Source organism: Amblyomma maculatum, chromosome 3 (genome assembly GCF_055883805.1).
Source record: "Amblyomma maculatum isolate TAMU_Amacu chromosome 3, ASM5588380v1, whole genome shotgun sequence".
Classification (NCBI taxonomy): domain Eukaryota; kingdom Metazoa; phylum Arthropoda; class Arachnida; order Ixodida; family Ixodidae; genus Amblyomma; species Amblyomma maculatum.
Genome location: NC_139346.1, coordinates 197,504,003 through 197,523,090, shown reverse-complemented (window position 1 = coordinate 197,523,090; position 19,088 = coordinate 197,504,003). Strand labels below are relative to the sequence as shown.

The 19,088-nt window shown below is 45.9% G+C and overlaps 1 protein-coding gene across 1 annotated transcript in view; it reads right to left on the bottom strand.

Moving 5' to 3' along the window:
• The window catches only part of LOC146197378 (dorsal-ventral patterning protein Sog-like), a 209,862-nt gene that overhangs the window by 39,220 nt on the left and 151,554 nt on the right, over positions 1 to 19,088 (bottom strand). The window contains exons 5-7 of the mRNA XM_084599190.1: positions 6,791 to 6,908; positions 3,135 to 3,240; positions 300 to 441 (exon numbers count right to left, since the gene is read on the bottom strand). Coding sequence (XP_084455316.1) covers positions 300 to 441; positions 3,135 to 3,240; positions 6,791 to 6,908 — 366 coding nt within the window. The remainder of the gene's footprint in view (positions 1 to 299; positions 442 to 3,134; positions 3,241 to 6,790; positions 6,909 to 19,088) is intronic.

Below are 19,088 nucleotides of genomic sequence, written 5' to 3'. Positions count from 1 at the left end.
CTAAATCCGCGTTACCGTCAAGGTGATTAGGACACCTAGACGGATAGTTGTGCCGGGAAAAGTCCAGGGGGTGACACCAGAATCTATTTGCATATGACCATCACTACCACCGTGGTCATCATGTGCAGCGAAATGCGCATGTGCATTACTGCGTTCGACTCATAGCCGGTAGTTGTATAGTAACAGTTGCAGCAACATGTCAGCGGTATGGTAGAACCTTCAGTCATGCGATGTAGTCGCGAAGGGCCTATAGGAGTGAGCTATCACAGTGGACAATATTACTTAAAACGCGTACGCACCTGGTTCGAGCCTGGTCGCCTGCGTGATTCTGCCAGCGACCAGCCCGTTGGGGTGTCCTGCTGTGACCAGTGCCATGTGCAGCTTCTCCTTCTGCAGCAGCCGCCGGTACACCTTGGGTATCTTGCTCCACACGGCGCACACCTGCAGGGAAGGAAAAATTGCTGATGGGTTAGCTTGATTAAACCTAGTGCGTAAGCGAAACACTCATTACTAATGATTACACGTGGTCATGCTCTTTATTTAAAAAAGAAGAAGAAGAAGAGGAAGAGGTAGCAGAAGAAGAAAAAAGAGGAAGAGGTAGCAGGAGAAGAAAAAAGAAGAAGAGGAAGAGGAAGGAGAAGAAGATGAAGAAGAAGGAAAAGAAGAAGGAAAAGAAGAAGGAAAAGAAAAAGAGAAAGAAGAAGAAGGAAAGGAAGAAGAAAAAGAAGAAGAAGAATGAACGGGCCGCATGCGCAGTTGCGGCCTGCGCCCGGCAAGATGACCTTGGCTTTACATGGCGTAGTGAAGCCTTCTCTTCACAGATGTTCACAGGCGCACGCGACCGCAATAAAAAAGCGAATGATGCGTGTCTCCTGACGGGCTTAAATGCAAGCTGTGGTAAGACAACTGCATCTTGCTAAATCGCACTGCAGCGGAGTCCAGAGAGATCTTAGAGTATCGCCCGCGAACTACGGCTCTTTTAACGGTGACGTAGCTGGGTGCGGTTCCATCAAATGAGGTAAGCTATGCCGTGTCGAACACGGCGGCTGCCCATCGGCAAAGGCAGACGAACAGAAGGTCCAATCATACGCCTTTTGAGAAAGCTGATATCTCTATGCCAACTTTGTCGCGCGAGACACATATTTTCGACTGCTTCATATTTATTTATTTCTGATTTCGCGCATACTTTAAGCACAAGGCAGGTTAAAAATACCGCATGATGAAATAAATAAAGAGATTTCACTAATATATTCGATTTGAGCTAGATTTGAATTCCCAGGCGACTGGACGGTCCAAGGAGGATTTAACGATTCCAAGGGGCAGGATGGAGTAAAAACTAAAACAACCTTGGCACAAAGATGACAAGCTTGTTTTTGGCATCTGACGCTTCGTTTTTTGTTTGTCTCGTTCAAGGCCCAGGAAATTGCCGGTGAGGGAATATTTTCACTTTCAGTTTGTTCACCAAACTTTAACTTGACATGACTCAGAATAATTAGTTTCTCCGATTTGGCAGCCTGCGATATCGAGACTAAGCTAGAAGGGGACACTTTATTAGGTTCGCTTCGAACTACTTTTCCAAGATGCTAATAACTTCTCTCCGCATTCCATAACCGTAAGAGCTCGAACTGGTATGCTGCAGTACCTTTATTACGTAATGGTATAGTTCGACTCTGTGGCGGCTAGTCATTATATAAGACCTTCTGGTTCACCTGTTGGTGTCAATTTCTGAGGCGACCACAAAATGTGTCCCCAAGTTTACAAGTAGAAAAGCATAGCAGAAATAAGCATGTTGCGTGCAAATTTAAAGACAGAGAAAGAGAAAGGCTACGGTGAAAGCCCTGCTCTACTGCAGACAATAATAGGGAGGGGGAGAGCTTTGCAGAAGGTAAAAATGACACCAGCCGAAAAGTGCCAAAAACAGTTGTATAACTTTTGAGCTGGTGTTGACGCCTTGCCGAGTACGACATGAATCGAATAAAAGCCAACATGAACCCAAAGATGTTGAGTCTACTCAACAATTGTTAACCAAAATTTTGGTTGCGCTTCCCCAGCATAGTTGAGGGATTTGGGTCGATTTACCGTTGCGGTTTTAAAGAGTGTAAACACCAAATGTCCGCTCATAATTGCATTAGCTGAAACATGCAAATGGGCTCTTTTGGCAAATGTTCGAAATGGTGGGCAATATAGTGCATACAGTTACCAATATATCGTGTGCAAAACCTAATGTGAAACCCAAGTTCCGCCAAAAAGGCATGTGTTATAACACACAGTGTGTTCGAGCTAACTTAGCCGAGGGTTAAAAAATTAAACATTTGAGGCAGTCCAGAGAAACCACGTGCATACAGCTGCCAGCCATCTGGCTCGTCAAATGAATATATTATTTTGCAATTAATTAATTGGTAATTAAGACATTGTATTAGAATTTACTAGTTGTTGCCTCTAGAAAATAAGTGGATTTTCAAACAAGTTTTGACCGTCAAAATATTTAGGTAGTGAATGTTTTCGCATTTCTGCACGTAAGGAGACTTAACTGCACCTGTGCAATTTTTCTGGTCTCCATTGTAGGCGCTCTAGCTACGCAGCCCCTTTATTGGCGTCGATTCTTCCCTGGGCGACACTCATAAGAGTGCTATAGAATCGGAGAAGAAGCACATTTGTGTTGCAATGGCGTGGAGAAGTTGCAGGCAGCAACAGTGCACCCCTCTTCGTTAAGCGCCGCAGAAAGGACGTGGAGTGGTACAGGCGTGCACTAGTTTCATGTCGCCCGTCTTTGCGAGGCTCTGAACGAAGAAATTGGCCCGGTACTTCGTACACGATTTTCCGCTGTCTCCTCCGAAGCAGCGTTCAGACCTGTGAGTCGATAACCCGTTTTCACTATCGAACGCCTTCACAAACACCCCAACTGGAAAAAGAAGACTCGAAGAACTTGCAGGAAGTGGCGAACCGTCCAATATCGATTTCACGGCGTAGGCTTGAAGCGCAGCAGGGGAAACGCAGAACAGCTTCGGAGCTTCCCGTGCCCCGGCTGAGGAGCAAAGGCGGGTCGAAGAACAGCGCGAGGCTCGTCCTCAATACAATTGTCGATAAAGGAAAGCACAGAGGGGGAGGGGGAGGGGGGGGGAGGTGACACCAACCTGCGTGCTATTGTCGGCTGAGAAGGTGTTCTTGTTGGCCACTTCGTGCTCCTGGACGATGTAGCCCTCCTCATTGGTGATTAGGATGCTGGTGACGGGGGTGGGACTGCGAAATACCAACAAAGAAAAATTCAGAGAAATAGCGAAAAGCGTGGGACAGCTCGAGCAATTTAAAGACAGCAAATCAACTTTGAGGATACGTGAACGAAGGAAGTGCAAAACGCATGCAGATCACACAGTCCCACACGGGCAGCCGAAACAGCAGCGACAAACACGGATCGCCTCTGCTTCGCCTGCGAACAGAAACGTCATACCATGAACTCTCTTCTAGCGTCCTTTCCAGTTTCAACTATTGGTCTGACGCAGCAGTGATACTACAATTTATCAGCGAAATTTTAAAATGCACATCCGCTTTCCTTTGTGACATATTTTGGAGAAATGTCGGACCGCGACACACCATTTGAATACAGAACAGCGAAATGTGGTATGCACGACGTCCGAGTGAGATGTCGTTGCTTTAATTGAGCGAAATTGACGCATTGGGTGTGAGGTAATAACCATCCCGGGACAGCAACCTTCATTTCACTATGGCGACTTTCTTCAAATGAATGTGAATGCCAAATCAGCTAGCGTATTGACTCATGCTTGTTGATCGAGCAAGTACAGCCGTCAGCATGCTCAACACGAACGCTCCAGCGAGTGCACTGGATGGACATATGCATCGCTCAGCGCTAGGCGCTGGGCCCAAAATTGTGCTACACGATATTTTTAGGGCATCTGGAGGTCGCTGGCGCCCTTATGTCACTTTAGCAGGCTGTCGAACCCACCGGTCAGCGCTGGACGACGCTTAAATGAGTCGACGCCACGCGCTCCAGCATTCGTGTTAACCCTGAGCTGAGAGCTGCACGGGAGCGTTTCACATGTTTGATACGCATAAATCGATATTTCGAAGAAACCCCGGAAGACTTGCCGCCAATACCGTTCGCCTTCTCTGCCTCGAGTGCACTCCGCGAGCAAATTTAGTGCGCGGAGAAATTGTAGGACACCCAAGGGTTCGGTTTCATGTAGTCTCTCCCCGCTCCAAGTGAGACGCGATAGGTAGGAAGGACGCCAAACTCGCACATCAGAGCCAAACGCAGAACGCAACGTATAAATGATCTGCGCTCGGGGAGCCACAGCCAACCGGTTGAAAGTGTACGTAAGTTTCCAATACGGGCATCCTAAATGATGAAGACAGCTGACAGCTGTGAAAGGAGATGGCTGACTTGTCAGCGCAATCTTGGCGTCCTGCTGAATTAAAGACTAAGGACCAAGGAAGCTAGGTCGACAAAGAAAAAAGAACATACAAAAAAAAAAAACAGTTATACGCCCGCCACGTTTTCATACCCAAAGCCCCAAAGCCTTTGCCATCCCTGACGCATAATAAACTAGAAGCAGCAATGCGGCCAAGTGGCCGGATAAAACTTAGCGCTCGAAGCCAAAACAACATTCTGACGAAGAACGCCAGCCATTGAAAGCGAATCACGCGCCCAGAAATCAGAAGAAGTGAAATGAGTACAGGAAACGTCTGAAGCAACAAAGGACCAGAAAGGGGCGACAACACCGCTGCTATAGTATAGTCAACAAACGCAATCCTATACAGACTTCCAGGAGCTTAGTTTAAGGATGCACAGATGTAAAAAATAAAAAAATAAAAAGAACAGCCGTGGTAGACGACGACACACTAGTATTGTTTTGTATTGAAGGCTTAACATATACCAGACCTTAACCGTGTTCGCAGCGCGCAGCTCATGATTTTGTACGTAACAACAGCAAGAAAAGATAGCCAGGAAATTCTTACAGACGTTCCTCTGTGAAAATAGAGAGGCGGAAAATGCTGTTTTGGTTTTTCTTCCAACGCATGCGATCCAAATGGAAGATTGAGTTAGTGTACTGATCTTGTGTCCCTGGTTAAGCTGATACCTAAAACTCCATTTCTTCTCGTGATGCGATAAGGTTGTTGCTTGTTTTACACAATGTTTTTCAGAAAAGACTCCTGATATATCCTTGGCTGTCCGCCTCATTTTGAATTTCCCCTTTTCCGGCAGCCCTACCCGAGATGTTTAGGACTACTTATCATCTAGATGATCTGCATGACAGCTCCAAAAGAAGTATAAGGCAATTGGGAATCTCCTGTTAGTAAACATAGTTTTCCTGTGAACGAAACGTGGCTACATCAAATTTTCAGGAGGCACCAGCGAATTCGAAAGCGTTTTTTGATATTCTATTCTTGGGGACCTAGTCTTGTTTTCCTTATTTCTTCTATTCCTTCCAATTATCACTATAGCACGCTTTTTCTATTACGCTCTTCGATGATCTCTGATCAGTCATGGCCTTCCGGAAGATGATGAAATTAAGATAGTAAAAACCTACCGCGACGGTGACAGCTTGTAAACTATTTTGTGCTATTTGCAGCAAAATACTGCTCACTTTTTTTTTTCAATATTTGATAAGCAACCTTTGTTACGTCCGTATCCCTCAGTTTGCTCGTCTTTTCTCTTTTTTTTTCTTTTTTGCGAAATATGCGCACGCGCGCGAGAGAGAAAGAGAGGGGATGGGGGGGGGGGGGGGGGGGGGTCGAGGGGTCGAGTTAATCAGCGATCTCGGTAGAACTTGCATGATGTGGGCAAAACCTTCACGGTTACCTCCGTTTAACATTCCATAAGTTTATATCGATGGTCTGGCTAATGTCAGGGTTAAACATTAGGCAGCAGCACCGACTGATGCACGTTTACCCTCGAAACCACTGGCCCTCTGCCTTATCGCTTTTTGACACGAGATGAGATAGGCGTTATCTTTAATGATCGAAACTACATGCAACCGCTGTTACGTCGTGCTGCATTAACGCCGAGCATGCTTGTTGCTATTGGCACCGTCACCACCTTGTGAGCGCATGTGAGCCTAATAAAGGTTTCCTTTAATGCATCGTCGAACTGCTCCCCTTTTCGCGACATACACATATTGGCAGTTCAGACCGTCCGTGTGCCATGCCTCAAAAGGCATATCCATCCGCACAGACACAGCACCTCGGGTTTTCGTGCAGAAATTGAAACCGTCCATCTTCGAATAACCACCTCGTAAAGATTCTTAAGATCATCAACACCTCTTTGACCGCGCGCAAACGTCACAACGCATGGAACGAGATAGTGAAATTGAGGTTTGTCGACACAACACTAAAAAATAGAAGACTTCGGTGCTGGTATCATTATTATGAAGCTTCTTTGCTGACCTAGGAGAGAGAGAGAAAAAGAGAGAGACAGAGAGAGCTTTTGAAGGTTTTTCGAGAGATGTCCGAAAAGTGAGGGCTCTGTTCCTCTTGTACAGGATTCAAGTTGTAGACGAGTCTGTCCCTGCCTAAGTCGAAGATATGAAGCGCCTTTGTACTTGCGCCTACGACACTATCGTTGTGGAAAAGAAATTGAACTTGCTAACAAGGGGTATATATATATATATATATATATATATATATATATATATATATATATATATATATATATATATATATATATATATATATATCATTCATTTTGCCGGTGCTCTACGACAGCCTCCTGAACATGTTACAGCGGTCTACAGTACAACGGGGGAAGAGCTCTTCCTGCTAATGCACGGCGTACCTGTTGTGGTAGACTCCGATGTGCAGGTCCTTTTTGATGTAGGTCAGGTACCCGGCGGCCGCAACCGTGGTGGGAACGGTGGGGTACGAGCCACGACCCGTCAGCAGGGCGGAGAACTCTGCACAAAAATAAAAATAGAAGAAAGAAGCTTTCCGAGAGGAACGTCAAGCCGTATACCTAGTATTCGCTTTTTAGTTACCTCTGTATGAGGCCAGCTTGCATCCAGTGCTCAGAAATGACGCTAATACAGCTCGCTGAAATCTAGAGTACTGACTCTGCATTTTCGTATTGTGCCCTCGCCAGAGATGAAATGGAAACGGCACTCAGGAATAGAAAATTTCCTCTTTGGACGATTTCCAGACGTATACCGCAAAGTTTGTTGCTCCGTACCATTAGTCACTCCCAGAGGGCCAGAGAACCGGCGCCAGAAATCTTCATATGACTTTCCCGATGATTAAACTCACCCTGTTCATAACCCATTTTGTCTCCATCGTTAAGAGGCCCCCTTCATTCGCTTAAGATACGACACAACCGCTGACTACCAACTGAACATCGATTTCGCACGTTGCGAAATCTACGAAATCTCAGCATACATGGAGCGAATCAACGCTAAAACCTACATTTGTGCTTTTTAAAAGCAAAACAAAAGTCTGAGATTTATTTGTACTCTCAGAGGGCGATGAGCAAGCAAAACAAAGTGCTTCCTCTTGTGCAACAGCAATCCCAGAATAATGAATGCGATAATAATAATAATAATAATAATAATAATAATAATAATAATAATAATAATAATAATAATAATAATAATAATAATAATAATAATAATAATAATAATAATAATAATAATAATAATAATAATAATAATAATAATAATAATATAATAATAATAATAATAATAATAATAATAATAATAATAATAATAATAATAATAATAATAATAATAATAATAATAATAATAATAATAATAATAATAATAATAATAATAATAATAATAATAATTTTATTAACATTAATCAATACAGCGTACATTCGCGTGCCCGCAGAAGCGCAGGAGCGCTTGTGGGCGGGCCACGGCAATCGACGGGCGCGTGCTCCACGCCAAAATAAACAATAATAAACTAAAGGCACATCATACAATACAGTGCATGGCAAAAACACTTTCACATAGCGTGCTGTGTAGTTTGAATAAGCCAACATTTTTTTAAGTCAACTGTACAATTTCGTTTGACAATCTATCAAAGTGATAGGGAACGTAATAGGCACGACACATTTTTCCGTAATTGATGTACGCCCTCTGTACTTTAAAACGTTCATTTCTGCGAAATACTCCAGGCTTATCTCGAGGGAGTTTGAATTTATTCAAATGAAAATTTCTTGTGATAACTACGAAAAGAAAAATCTGATGGAGGACAGATTTCTGCATTTATTAATTAGCACTCTCATCTAAGTTTTCTGGGATAGCCCCATACATAATATTATTTGCGATTCGGTACAGCAGTGTACTGGCCTGAAAAATTCTGAACTTCGAGCAAGAGCCGTACACTGTGACACCATATCGCAATACAGATTAACCCAAAGCTCTAAAAAATGCGTCGTACCGCAGCAAGTGACGCAATGAGTAAAGTCTGGGTTGTCTGAATACATCGCATACTGAACGTAGTATGTCTATGTTTACATAAAGTAATGTGTGACGAGTGACGACTGCTCTAATTCAAAACTTCATTTCTTCAACGAAGGAGGAGACAGAATTATTGCCTGCACATTTGGAGAGAATATTACAACTGCCTATGTGACTTATGGCGACGCCATTAACGTGCATAAAAAGAATGAACGTCACGTTTTTTTTTCTGGCGAGAAGGCAGGTGAGGGTAACATCATGATGTTAATTTTCGATCGGTTAATAGCAGTGATCTCCCAACTCCGAAAAGTGGCACCTTGCCCCTTTCCGAAGCAGGCACGCGTGAATCCATCGGGAGCTAGACGGCTTGCCCTTGAATATGGGTGTGAGCTGCTCTTTTCATCGCAAAAGGCTGCGCAGTTTGTCCTTTCATTTATATTTTCTTGCGTTCTTTTCGAGCGAGATGTGCTGCGATATCAATGGAATAAGAAAGCTGAGAGCGAGAAACGTGACCATAGTTTAGAGAACCTTGGAAATTCAGGGTGTTTAAACAGTCATGCGCTAGACTCACCCGCGATGTAGATGCACGTGCCTAATACGCTATTTATTGTATACGATACCAGAAGTTTGTATACGAAAAGCTCCCCCAATATCCAATCTGTGTGCAGCAAAGAAAATGTGAAAGGGGGCCATCTCATCCAGACACCCGCCCTTCTAATCGGCCGCTCGATTTAGCATTCCGCAGTAGCTTTGCGTTGTAGGTAGCCAATCTCTTCTCTCGATGGAAGCTGAGATGTTCATTGCTTTATTACTTTTTTTTTTTTTCAGGCATGTTCCTTGTCTGTCTGACAGAAACTGCATCAGAAAAGAAATCGGTGAAGGCGCTCGGGCGCTGTTCCCGACCATAAACTTTAGGTGTGTGCACTGTCTCTCCTTACCATAGTTGTCTATGGACACGTGAAAAACTTTCATTGCCGTACTTTCTTCCTTTTTCTCATTTTGTTCCCTTCCCCACAAGCAAAGTAGCCTACTGGGCATCGCCTAGTTAGCCTCCCCGTCTTTCCGTTTTTCTGTTTCTTTCTCTCTCTCTCTCTCTTCATAGCACTATCACGTTTGTAAGCCGTACCTATACAATAGACGCAAAGTAATATCGGCCGCGCCACGGTGGTGCAGTGGTTAAGAGCCCGACTGCTGTGCCGGAGCACCCGGGTTCGATCCCGACCGGAGGCGGTTGCGTTGGAGTGGCATCCTGTGCGATGTTAGTGAAAAACCCAAAGTGCTCGAAATTTCCGGAGACCTCCACTGCAGAGCCTTAGTAGATTTGTCACGTTAAACCCTACAAACCAAACCGAAAATAATTTCAAAGCGAGCCATTTGTATGTACTACATGCGAGAAGCGCGACAGAAACGACTGACGGGAACAGAGAATGCAGAGGCGTGCGTTTTTTAGGTGTCACAGCGTGAAAAGAATGGCTGACGAAAAAGAGGAACGGATAAGAAGAACTATTCTTGTCACGCTTGTAAGCCGTACTTATACGATGGACGTAAAGTAATTTCGGTCATCATCATCATCATCATCATCATCATCGCCATTATAAGCCGACTGAAGAAAGTATGGTGGATAAAAGACCATTCTGGCATAGCCATTTATTTGGTGCAATACGAGACAGTACTTAACACTTCCGTTTGGAACAGCAGTGCGGTACCTTTTGCAGGTGAGTTTCAGAACTAGTGCACCCTTGGCATCAGGTAGTAACCGGGTCCTCGCTCCGGTTAAGTCAAAACGCGTCTCGCTTAAAAGGGCTCTGAAACCTCAGCTGCCTGAGGAATATTTCCACTCATCTGTTCTTAAAATTATCGCCCATTGATGACATAACTTTGGCTTATAGCATGGGAGTTAATCATCACAATAAAGACCTGCCCCCACACCGGCGGTGCAGTCAATAGGGAGCTCGGTATATGTGCCTAAGGATGCGGCATCAAATCGCGGCCCCGGCGGCCGCTTTTCGATGGACACGTAAATATCATGCAAAAATATTAATATCAGCAAGAAACAGAAGGTGACCAAAATTTGTGCGAAATATAGATTCCCCACAGCATAGCGCAAAAGAGTACTATTTCAAGAAACCTTAAACTTTGAAAATAGAATTACTAGTAACAAGCGAAAGGCCACATTTGTCCATAAGGGAGATGAGGGACACAATAGACGCACTTATTCGCCTTGCATATTTCCATCATGCAAAAGCGACTATCTTCGTTCTCTCGAAAGGAGCTGCATAGGAAAAAAAAAAAAAATACATTTGGGCACAAGAGAGGCCAAGATGCGCACTCAGCGCAGTCAGAACGGGGGTTAAGACGCAACGCATTCCGGCTGTCGCATGCTTCGAACGTGACGTAACAACGGGCTTCGTGCGCTCCACGGATTTTCTGGCAGCCAGTGTCTTAAAGGAGCGGCTCTCCATTAGAGCCAACCACGCCTTCAGCAGAGAGTACTTTCATGGGTAGTTATAGAGGATTTGGCGACCGCCTAACCTGAATCCGGTCAGCATATATCCAGATAAGAGCGGTGCTTTAAAATAATTTCCATTTTCATCTGCCCTCTAACCTCTGGCGCAAATGGAAAAGATACTAGTGTAACGTGCCGCTGCGGCTGGCTTATAACAGTCGTTTGGCCTAGCTACAGAAAGACGCCAGTAGGAACCACCTCGGTATGTACGCCTCCGCAGAATGGCGTGCATACACTGCACGTGTCCCTTGGGTAGCAGACCACTCCGCCGTGCGAAGCTGTCTCGGCGACGGCGCGCGCGGCGCATTTGCATCCCCAGCTCTCGCAGCCCGTCGTCGGAGCTGGGCCAAGGCCGGATTTTGATCATTACACGCGCCGACCTTGCGCAGGCGTGTCCCGCGTTACGCAATACCGGACAGTCGACGGCGCCGCCAGCCTTTGCTGTGTGCACTGTCTCGTCTCGCCCGTCGTCTAAGCGTCTCGCGTGTCTCAAACCTCGGCCCTCGCGTCGCAGCCGACGGCCGTCCTGACTGTGCGCGTCGCTTCGCAGCTTTGGTGGCAAGCATGGTCAAGGTGCCCTTGACCCTGCACGCAGTGTGTGGCACGTACGAGAGCGGGCTTGCACCCCCTTTAACGGTTCGCAATGCCTCAATATGCATTTCCCTCAACTCCCCCCCCCCCCCCCCTCCCCTCTCCAATTCATTTCTGGCTTCATCCATTACTTTCAACTGTCCCGGTACCTCTTCCCGAACAAATCCAGTGCGGTAAATGACCTGGCTTGAAAATAAGAAATAAAAAATGCCGCCGGATGATAGCCTCCTGAAGACACTGTCGAATCAGCGTAGGCACGTCGACGTGCGCGAGTGTCAACTCTAATTGTACAAATAATTCCACAAGAGAGTGAAAAAGGCTTGTCACAAACGACGCTTCTTCCCGTGCTTAATTCTTACACGGTATTTACTGCAGACTAGCAAGCGGCAAAGAAAATAACTGAAAACCATGAAGCAATGCCCACTAAACAGAAAGCAACTGATCAATAAAGACGAATCGGATCGCAGAGCACGGTAACTGCGGAAATGAAGCGAGGGAAATTTTCAGTGGACGTTTAGTGCTCCATCAGGAGTTGCCCGAGTCTCAGTAAGAGCACGGATGGATTATCATATGCTTCGGTGCAAATAGGGTGATCATATTTGTAAAAGGCAATAGTTTTGCAATACGTACAATGCAAATAATGAGTACCCAAGGTTCATTCAAGTAATTTACTTAATTCATTGATTATTCCAAGATTATTCAGAAGAAAATAATCAGAGCGACCACTTAGCAATTCATTTTATTCCGGCACTGTTAAAAGTGTCTCCGTAATTTTTATCTCGCCATTTTCACTCGGTTTCTAAACAGTTCAAATCAGCCGTACATACACCTTCCTTTATACAATACGCAATAACGGTAAGATGGTGCAATAAACTGTGGAGTAACAAACTCGCCGCAGTTATGCGCTTATTTTCCGTGGCGTTCTTTTTTTAAAACCGGAACGCGGAAATATCTGCCTTAAAAATCCGTTGTTTTTTTTTGTTTTTTTTTTTCAAAGTTACATTCCGTTTTAGCCTCTTGACTGAATGCTCTCCGAGGTGTTTTAACAAGCAAGTCTCGGGAAACTAATATGACGTCTGTTCTAAGTACGTGGCTCTTCTGTAGCACGGACCACCTGCGAGCGACGAGGTATTTCTTCTTCCAGATAGGTGAGTGCGTGAGTGTGCTCCGTTGTGTCGCGTCACATCAAACTAAGTCTGTTTCGAGGATTTCAGCTGCGAAACAATTAAATTACTTGCACTGTTGTTCATGGAATTTCTTTACCCGATGTAAGGTATCTCACTAAGGCCCCCAGTTCAGTTCACCTTCCTCTACCGCAGCGAGGTTAAATCAGCTTGTTTCATTCACTCCTCGCGTTTGATACCAGTGTTAAGGAAGGCGAGCTTCGCCTGATCAAAACAAACCTCGGAATCGAAAAGGCGATGCGCATATTGTAAGTTCTTGTTCGCTCCATGCCACAATTTTTAAAGCGTGTGAGTTTCAGACCAGTTCCTAAGTGCATCGCGTCCATCGAAAGGTCTGACATTCAGTTGACCCTGACACATTTACGCCAAGACGTGGCAAAGACAAACCGTATCAATCCTTCGCGCCCGCGCCTTAAAGAAGCCATCAAGGAGAGTGCCAGACAGCCACCTCCGCGGGGCTGCGACGGTGTCATTAGGAGCGAATGAGCGGCCGGGACCAGCCTCAAACATGCATGCGTTGGACTTCTGCGGGACGCGCTCTTAATGAGCCTAATGGCCGAGACGCGCTGCGGGGGACTCAACAAACTGGGTGCCGCTCTCGGTAATAATGGCAATGAGTCACCGCTATCCGACGTTGCGCACCCTTGCGATGGTGCAGCCGACCGAGTTATGAATTACAGGAACCAGAGGTTGACAGCGGTGTTTATTGTTTACGAGTAATTAGTCTAGCTCCGTTATACCAAATACGCGCTGCAAAATACACCTGGCGTTCTACGCTCTCCACGGTACGTCTATCCCCGAATTTGTCATTTGCACCTTATGCACAGTCTATGAGCTCAGTTACTTGAGTTTGTTTGCGTTTATTTAATTATGTTTAGTGTTGATTGGTATTTCAAATTGCAGCTCCCTTCTTTTCTCTCTTCTCTATGTCTCTCTCCGCCGTTTTGGAATGCAATCGGCAAAAAGGGTTCATTTAATAGTGCTCGGAATTCAGCGCAAGCTAATCGACCTTTAACCAACAGATGATTTCCAGCATCAGCGTTTTCTGACGGTTTAGCTAGTGCGAATCGTTCATCTTCAAAGCAGCGAGAAAATGCGAGGACAAGGCATGAAGGCAAACACAGTGTTGGAAGTCTGCTCTGTGCATGTGTCCTCTTACGTTTGTCAGTCTTCCTTTTTATTTTCTTCTTTTTTGAGCATTTCTCAAAGTGAATGATTCCAAGCCGAATAATTGAAGATTCGATATGTCGCGTAATCTCGAGTTTAAGCTAAGCTTCGTGGCAGGCGTAAAAGCGCACCTTTTATTTATATACGAAACCAGCCCAGAAAGAAGAACACAGGGACAATAGCTAGGGCTGATAAGGATGAAATGCGATAGCAGTCTTTACATCCTCCTCATTTGTTTAATTTTTGTAATGCATAGAGCACGTACTGCACCAAGATGACCATTACCGCTGAACCACTTCTATCCGTATATCCCTGTCACTCTCACCTCACTGAAATAAAACTACTAGGTTGTTATAGGCAATGTGTCAATATTGCCAATGTTTAATTAACGTTTGCTTTTTATTAAAGACGATGTTTCGGTATAAGCAGCTTCATTAAAGCCAGCATATCAGTACAGCCGGCGTTGCGTTACTGCTACCTTCTGTAATCATGTTATACACGCACAAAACCCGCTTCGCAGGAATGTTGCACACAGACGACGACTTCGAAGAGATATTACCTTCATGCAGCTCCCAATTCTATCGCATTACAAGCTTGAATTGCCGATTTCAACCGCTCCGCGGCTCTGGTTTGGTTTGATTGGTTTGGGTTTAATGTCCGAAAGCGATTCAGGTTATGAGAGACGTCGTAGAGAAGAACTCCGGAAATTTCCACCACCTGAAGTTTTTTAACGTGCACTGGAATCGCACAGCACAAGGGCGCCTTGCTTTTCGCCTCCACCAAGAAGCAGCCGCCGCGGCCGAGGTCCGATCCCGCAACCCTGGGAACAGAAGTCGAGCGCCTAAACCCCTGCACCACCGCGGCGGGTACTTCACTGCTCTAACTGGTAGTTACCTAACGAGTTGTGATGCTTGCGGGTTGTCGAGAAAGCAACTCCGCTCCGTAGAGCTAAAGGAATAGGTGGCACGATGGTAATGATGGAAAACTGCGGCGAAAGAAGACTCTGCCAACAAACAAAGCTACACACTTCGTCTAAACTCCGAACTAGACGGCACACGAGAGTCACTTCCCAGATGCCGTAGCAGGAATAATTCGGCCAGCATTAAAAAAATAAAATAAAAAGTGAGGACCAGAGGTTCAAGCTCCAACTTTCTTTTTTTACCACGGAGTAAATGGGCTTGCGCAGGTTTAAGGGCAAATGCAGAACGTTTGCGCTGTATCTGCTGTATGAGACATCAAAAAAGAAATCATTGAGATCACCCTTCCGCGAGGGAACGAATAAGGACGGGAATAAAACAAATAGGCGAAGGGAACACCCTTATGCATGTCTGGCTCCCCGGCGAAAGCCTATCCTCGCACTTGGTCAAGAGATGGAAGCAATCAAACACGGAGGACATAACGAAAATCACGACATGCAACACGGCATGATCGATGAACTGCATCATGCCGTCGGACAACACGCACTGTAGAGGCGGTGCCAGCTTCAGTATGCCAGCTTCAGTACTCCGATCTTTGAAGCAGTCTGACCTGCGCCGAGAGCTGTCCTCCCATCTCAGAAGCGATCAGACTCATGTCCAGTGATCAACGGTAATCAGAGCCTTTAATGCTCACGCATAACCCACAGCAATAACTGCAATGGCCGTCTGCCAATTTTTCATAGGCTGCCATGACTGATCAATCACTTCGCTAGCTGTCACGCTCGGTACTGCTCCGACGAAGATGCATGAACGTGGCTCTACAATTCCATGCGGCCAACTTACTGAGAACCAGGCTTCGAGCTCTAAGCTTGAACGGCGGAATGCCGAAGAATTCGTCTTAGGCGCACTTGAAAACCCTTTAAAGCCAGCACTAAACGTAATCGCTACAGCGAAGAGCACTCAGAGCAGTGAACAGGCCCCATACCATTATCTGGCTCCTGCAGCACGAGACACGTGAGGGGCAATTTGTTAACATATTTTGTTGATAGATAATGAGGCAACTGCGATAAAAAACATGGCTGATCATCTGAAAGTTAATCGGCAAACACGGGGAAGGCGACGTGTTAAGGCTGACCTTTATGTGAGCAAAAATCGACGAGAGCGAGAAGGTGATGGTAGCAAGCGACCAGTGGTGGTGTCGCGCGAAGTGTTTTGCGCGCGTGATTTGTCTCGCCGCTCAGTTCTGCAGCCACATAAAATTTAGCCCGTCGCCCGGAAGTATACCCCAAGATTAGCCAATCAGATCTTGACTAGCCTTTCCCGATATCTCGCGTAGGTCCTCGCCCGAGATCTGTCTTCGCCTCAACAAGCGCGCCATCTTGGTCATCGCCGCTACTGCTGATCCCTTGCCGTAGAGTTTTTGCATTAGCAGTAAGCAAACTCGCAAATTTTAAATAGAGGAAACGATCTGCTTGTTGGTAAAGCAGGACTAACAATACTGGAGCGGGCTAGGAGCTAGCTAGGAGCTGGCGCACGCAGTGCCGGGTGCGTGTATAGGCACTGGAAAGGGGCGCTCGATCCCCAGTGTCGCTGAGCTCCATCGGTTAGGCGCAGGATCACTCGGGTCGCAAATTCTAACTTGCACAGTTTGCCCATTCATAACCGGATCAAGAGAGCAGTTTACGGGAGTGTTTACATCGCTGGAGCGCACCGCCATCGAAAGAAAGCGCACCTCTTCCATGAATGCGGGATCTGTTTTCGCCTCCACAAGACTCCGGTATGGTCATTTTCGCTGTCGCTATGTCACTTCCATACAGCACACATGCCTTCTGTCCTAGCTATGAGGCCTATTCGCAAAATTTTAAACAGAGAACACAGAACGCGTTACAAGCATGCTTGCTAAGCCAGAGTACGTAGTCTTCGAAATCGATGTGCACGTCGCTGGTACGAGTCACCTGTCGCTTTCGCTTGCTAGCTTGTCTGCGGGTCGTCCTGAGTAAACGACAACAGCTGTCGTCGCGTCCCACCGCCGCGTCGCTGACGCGCACTCTTTAAAGGGCATCACTTTTTCTTTCTGCGTGTTCACCGTTTATTTATGCTTTTTTTTTAACCTAAAATAACTTCTATGACAAGCAGTTGCGGCGTCTTGAAAAATTTCTGGTGAGGTCAGCAGCTAAACACTGGCGATTCGTTACGTGCGGGCAGTATGAGACACCGCACAGTCGTTAGAGCTGTTCGCAGTTGCGCGCCACTTTCATGAATGCGACGAATTCTTTCGGTTTGTTTCCGTCAACCTGTTTCGTAACATGGCGTTTTCTTCCCTTCTCTTTAGTTCTTAGTTTTCCTTTTTGTTTCTTGCTTTTTCCTCCTCCTTTCGTTTTCTTCTCTTTTTTTCCTTTCTTTTTCTGTTTTCCTATCATTCTCTTCCCTTCCCCCTTTGTTCTGACTTCTTCCTTTATCTTCCTTTCTTTATTTACCTTCCTTTCTCTCTGTCTTTCTTTCTTCCTTACTTTTTTGTTTTATGGTATGCACCGAAATAAAATAAAACAGAGCGAGGACTGAATGAAGCAGCGGCCAAGACGACTTTCCTCTTCCAATATCATGATGCACTCTGGCCGTCCCCTCCACACCCATCGCGAACCCGTAGTCACGTGTCGCAGTGTTGTGATTTCTGTTTTCTCTTGCGCGTTGGCTCTCCGGGAGATGCTACAGTCACGCCCTTGGCCGGCTGCGCCATTGACACCCTCTATTTTCTATCTGCTCATTTCTTTCCCTTTTCCATTCGAGTACTTTTCATATATTTCTATGCCTTTCTTCGACGCCCCTCAGATGTTAATTTCCTCTCACCGTTTTCAGGCGATATATTTTCTGCGTTTCCCAGCGTTCAAACGCCGCGTTCACTCCCCGTCCGGACTGTCGCCATTCCAGCATACCGACAAAGCTGAACATTGCTGGACGTTTACGTTCACTCGGTTTGCTTGTCCAGCGTGAGTAAAACATTGCCATTTTGCCTTGTATGTTTTCTCTTCAAAATCTGGAGCTGTCTTGCTTTGGATTCAAGGCCCTTCCTTCAACTTTTATATCCACTCACCCCCTTCCCCCAGTACAGGGTAGCAAACCGGTTGCTTTACGGGTTAACCTCCCTGTCTTTCCTCCTCCTCCTCCTCCTCCTCCTCCTCCTCCTCCTCCTCCTCCTCCTCCTCCTCCTCCTTCGGTTTTATGTTCAGATCGTTTCTGTCACATCTCCTAAAGAAGAATGCAGGCTCTCCTCCGAATAAACTCGTTCTGCGCCACGCTACGAAGCATAATGTGCTCGCAGGAGCAGCCGATCGCGTAAGTGATCTGTGCAGTTACTGCTTCACACGCGAATGCACCGGCGAGGCGACGTTAAATGCTGCGACCGGAGGATGTCGAGAGACATAGTGCAGCGGTCCAGCAGCCAGGTCTCGCGCACTAGGAACGTCATTTCCCTCATTTCCGAATTCTTGCACAGGATTCGCGCTAGTCGGCAGTACTACAGCTGCTTTACCGCGGCTCTCTCCCTGCTCTCTCCATATGCAGTTTGCATGCAACTTGACGTTTCTGTCCAATTGTATAGGAGGAGGAGGATGAGGAGGAAAGGCAGGGAGGTTAACCAGTAAAAGCAACCGGTTTGCTACCCTGCACTGAGGGAAGGGGATGAGTGGATATAAAAGTTGTGAAAGTTCGTCCAAGCCTTATGCTCACTTCATAAGCATCAATAGAACACCGTCACCGGTTGAAGCTGCTTCGCGCATTTCATTCCGATTAAGGTAATTAGAACAGCGTCAATATCAGCATGCAACGACAAAGGCGCAGCCTTTAATTCATGACTGCTTCCCCGTGTCTCCGTGCTTTCGGATTATCTTATCAGCCCAGCTGTATACGTCTATAACAATCGGCGTATAAAGCAGCGTCCAATAATTGCAAGAAAGCCACAAAGGCGGCCATTTAGAAGTGACGCAGAAACACCCTCGTTCTGAAAAGATGTCTCTATAGGAAATCCCTCCTTTTTCATGTTACAGAAAAGCGTCATCGGTTCGTCAAGAGAGGCATCTGGTGCCCTGGCAGGCCAAAGTATATCGAGGAGTATATGGTAGGAGAAAACCAAGTATTATTTAACTCTTCTTTTTGTGTAATCATGCCCGTGATAATAGAAAAAAAAGCCTCAGTGGCAAGCAGATCGAACAAGCGATGAACTAATAGAGAAACAAATGCGCATCGTTGATATATAAATTAACATCATCATCATTAAAAACACCATCGAATCCTTTGCTCCCTTTGAATTCCAACCCTA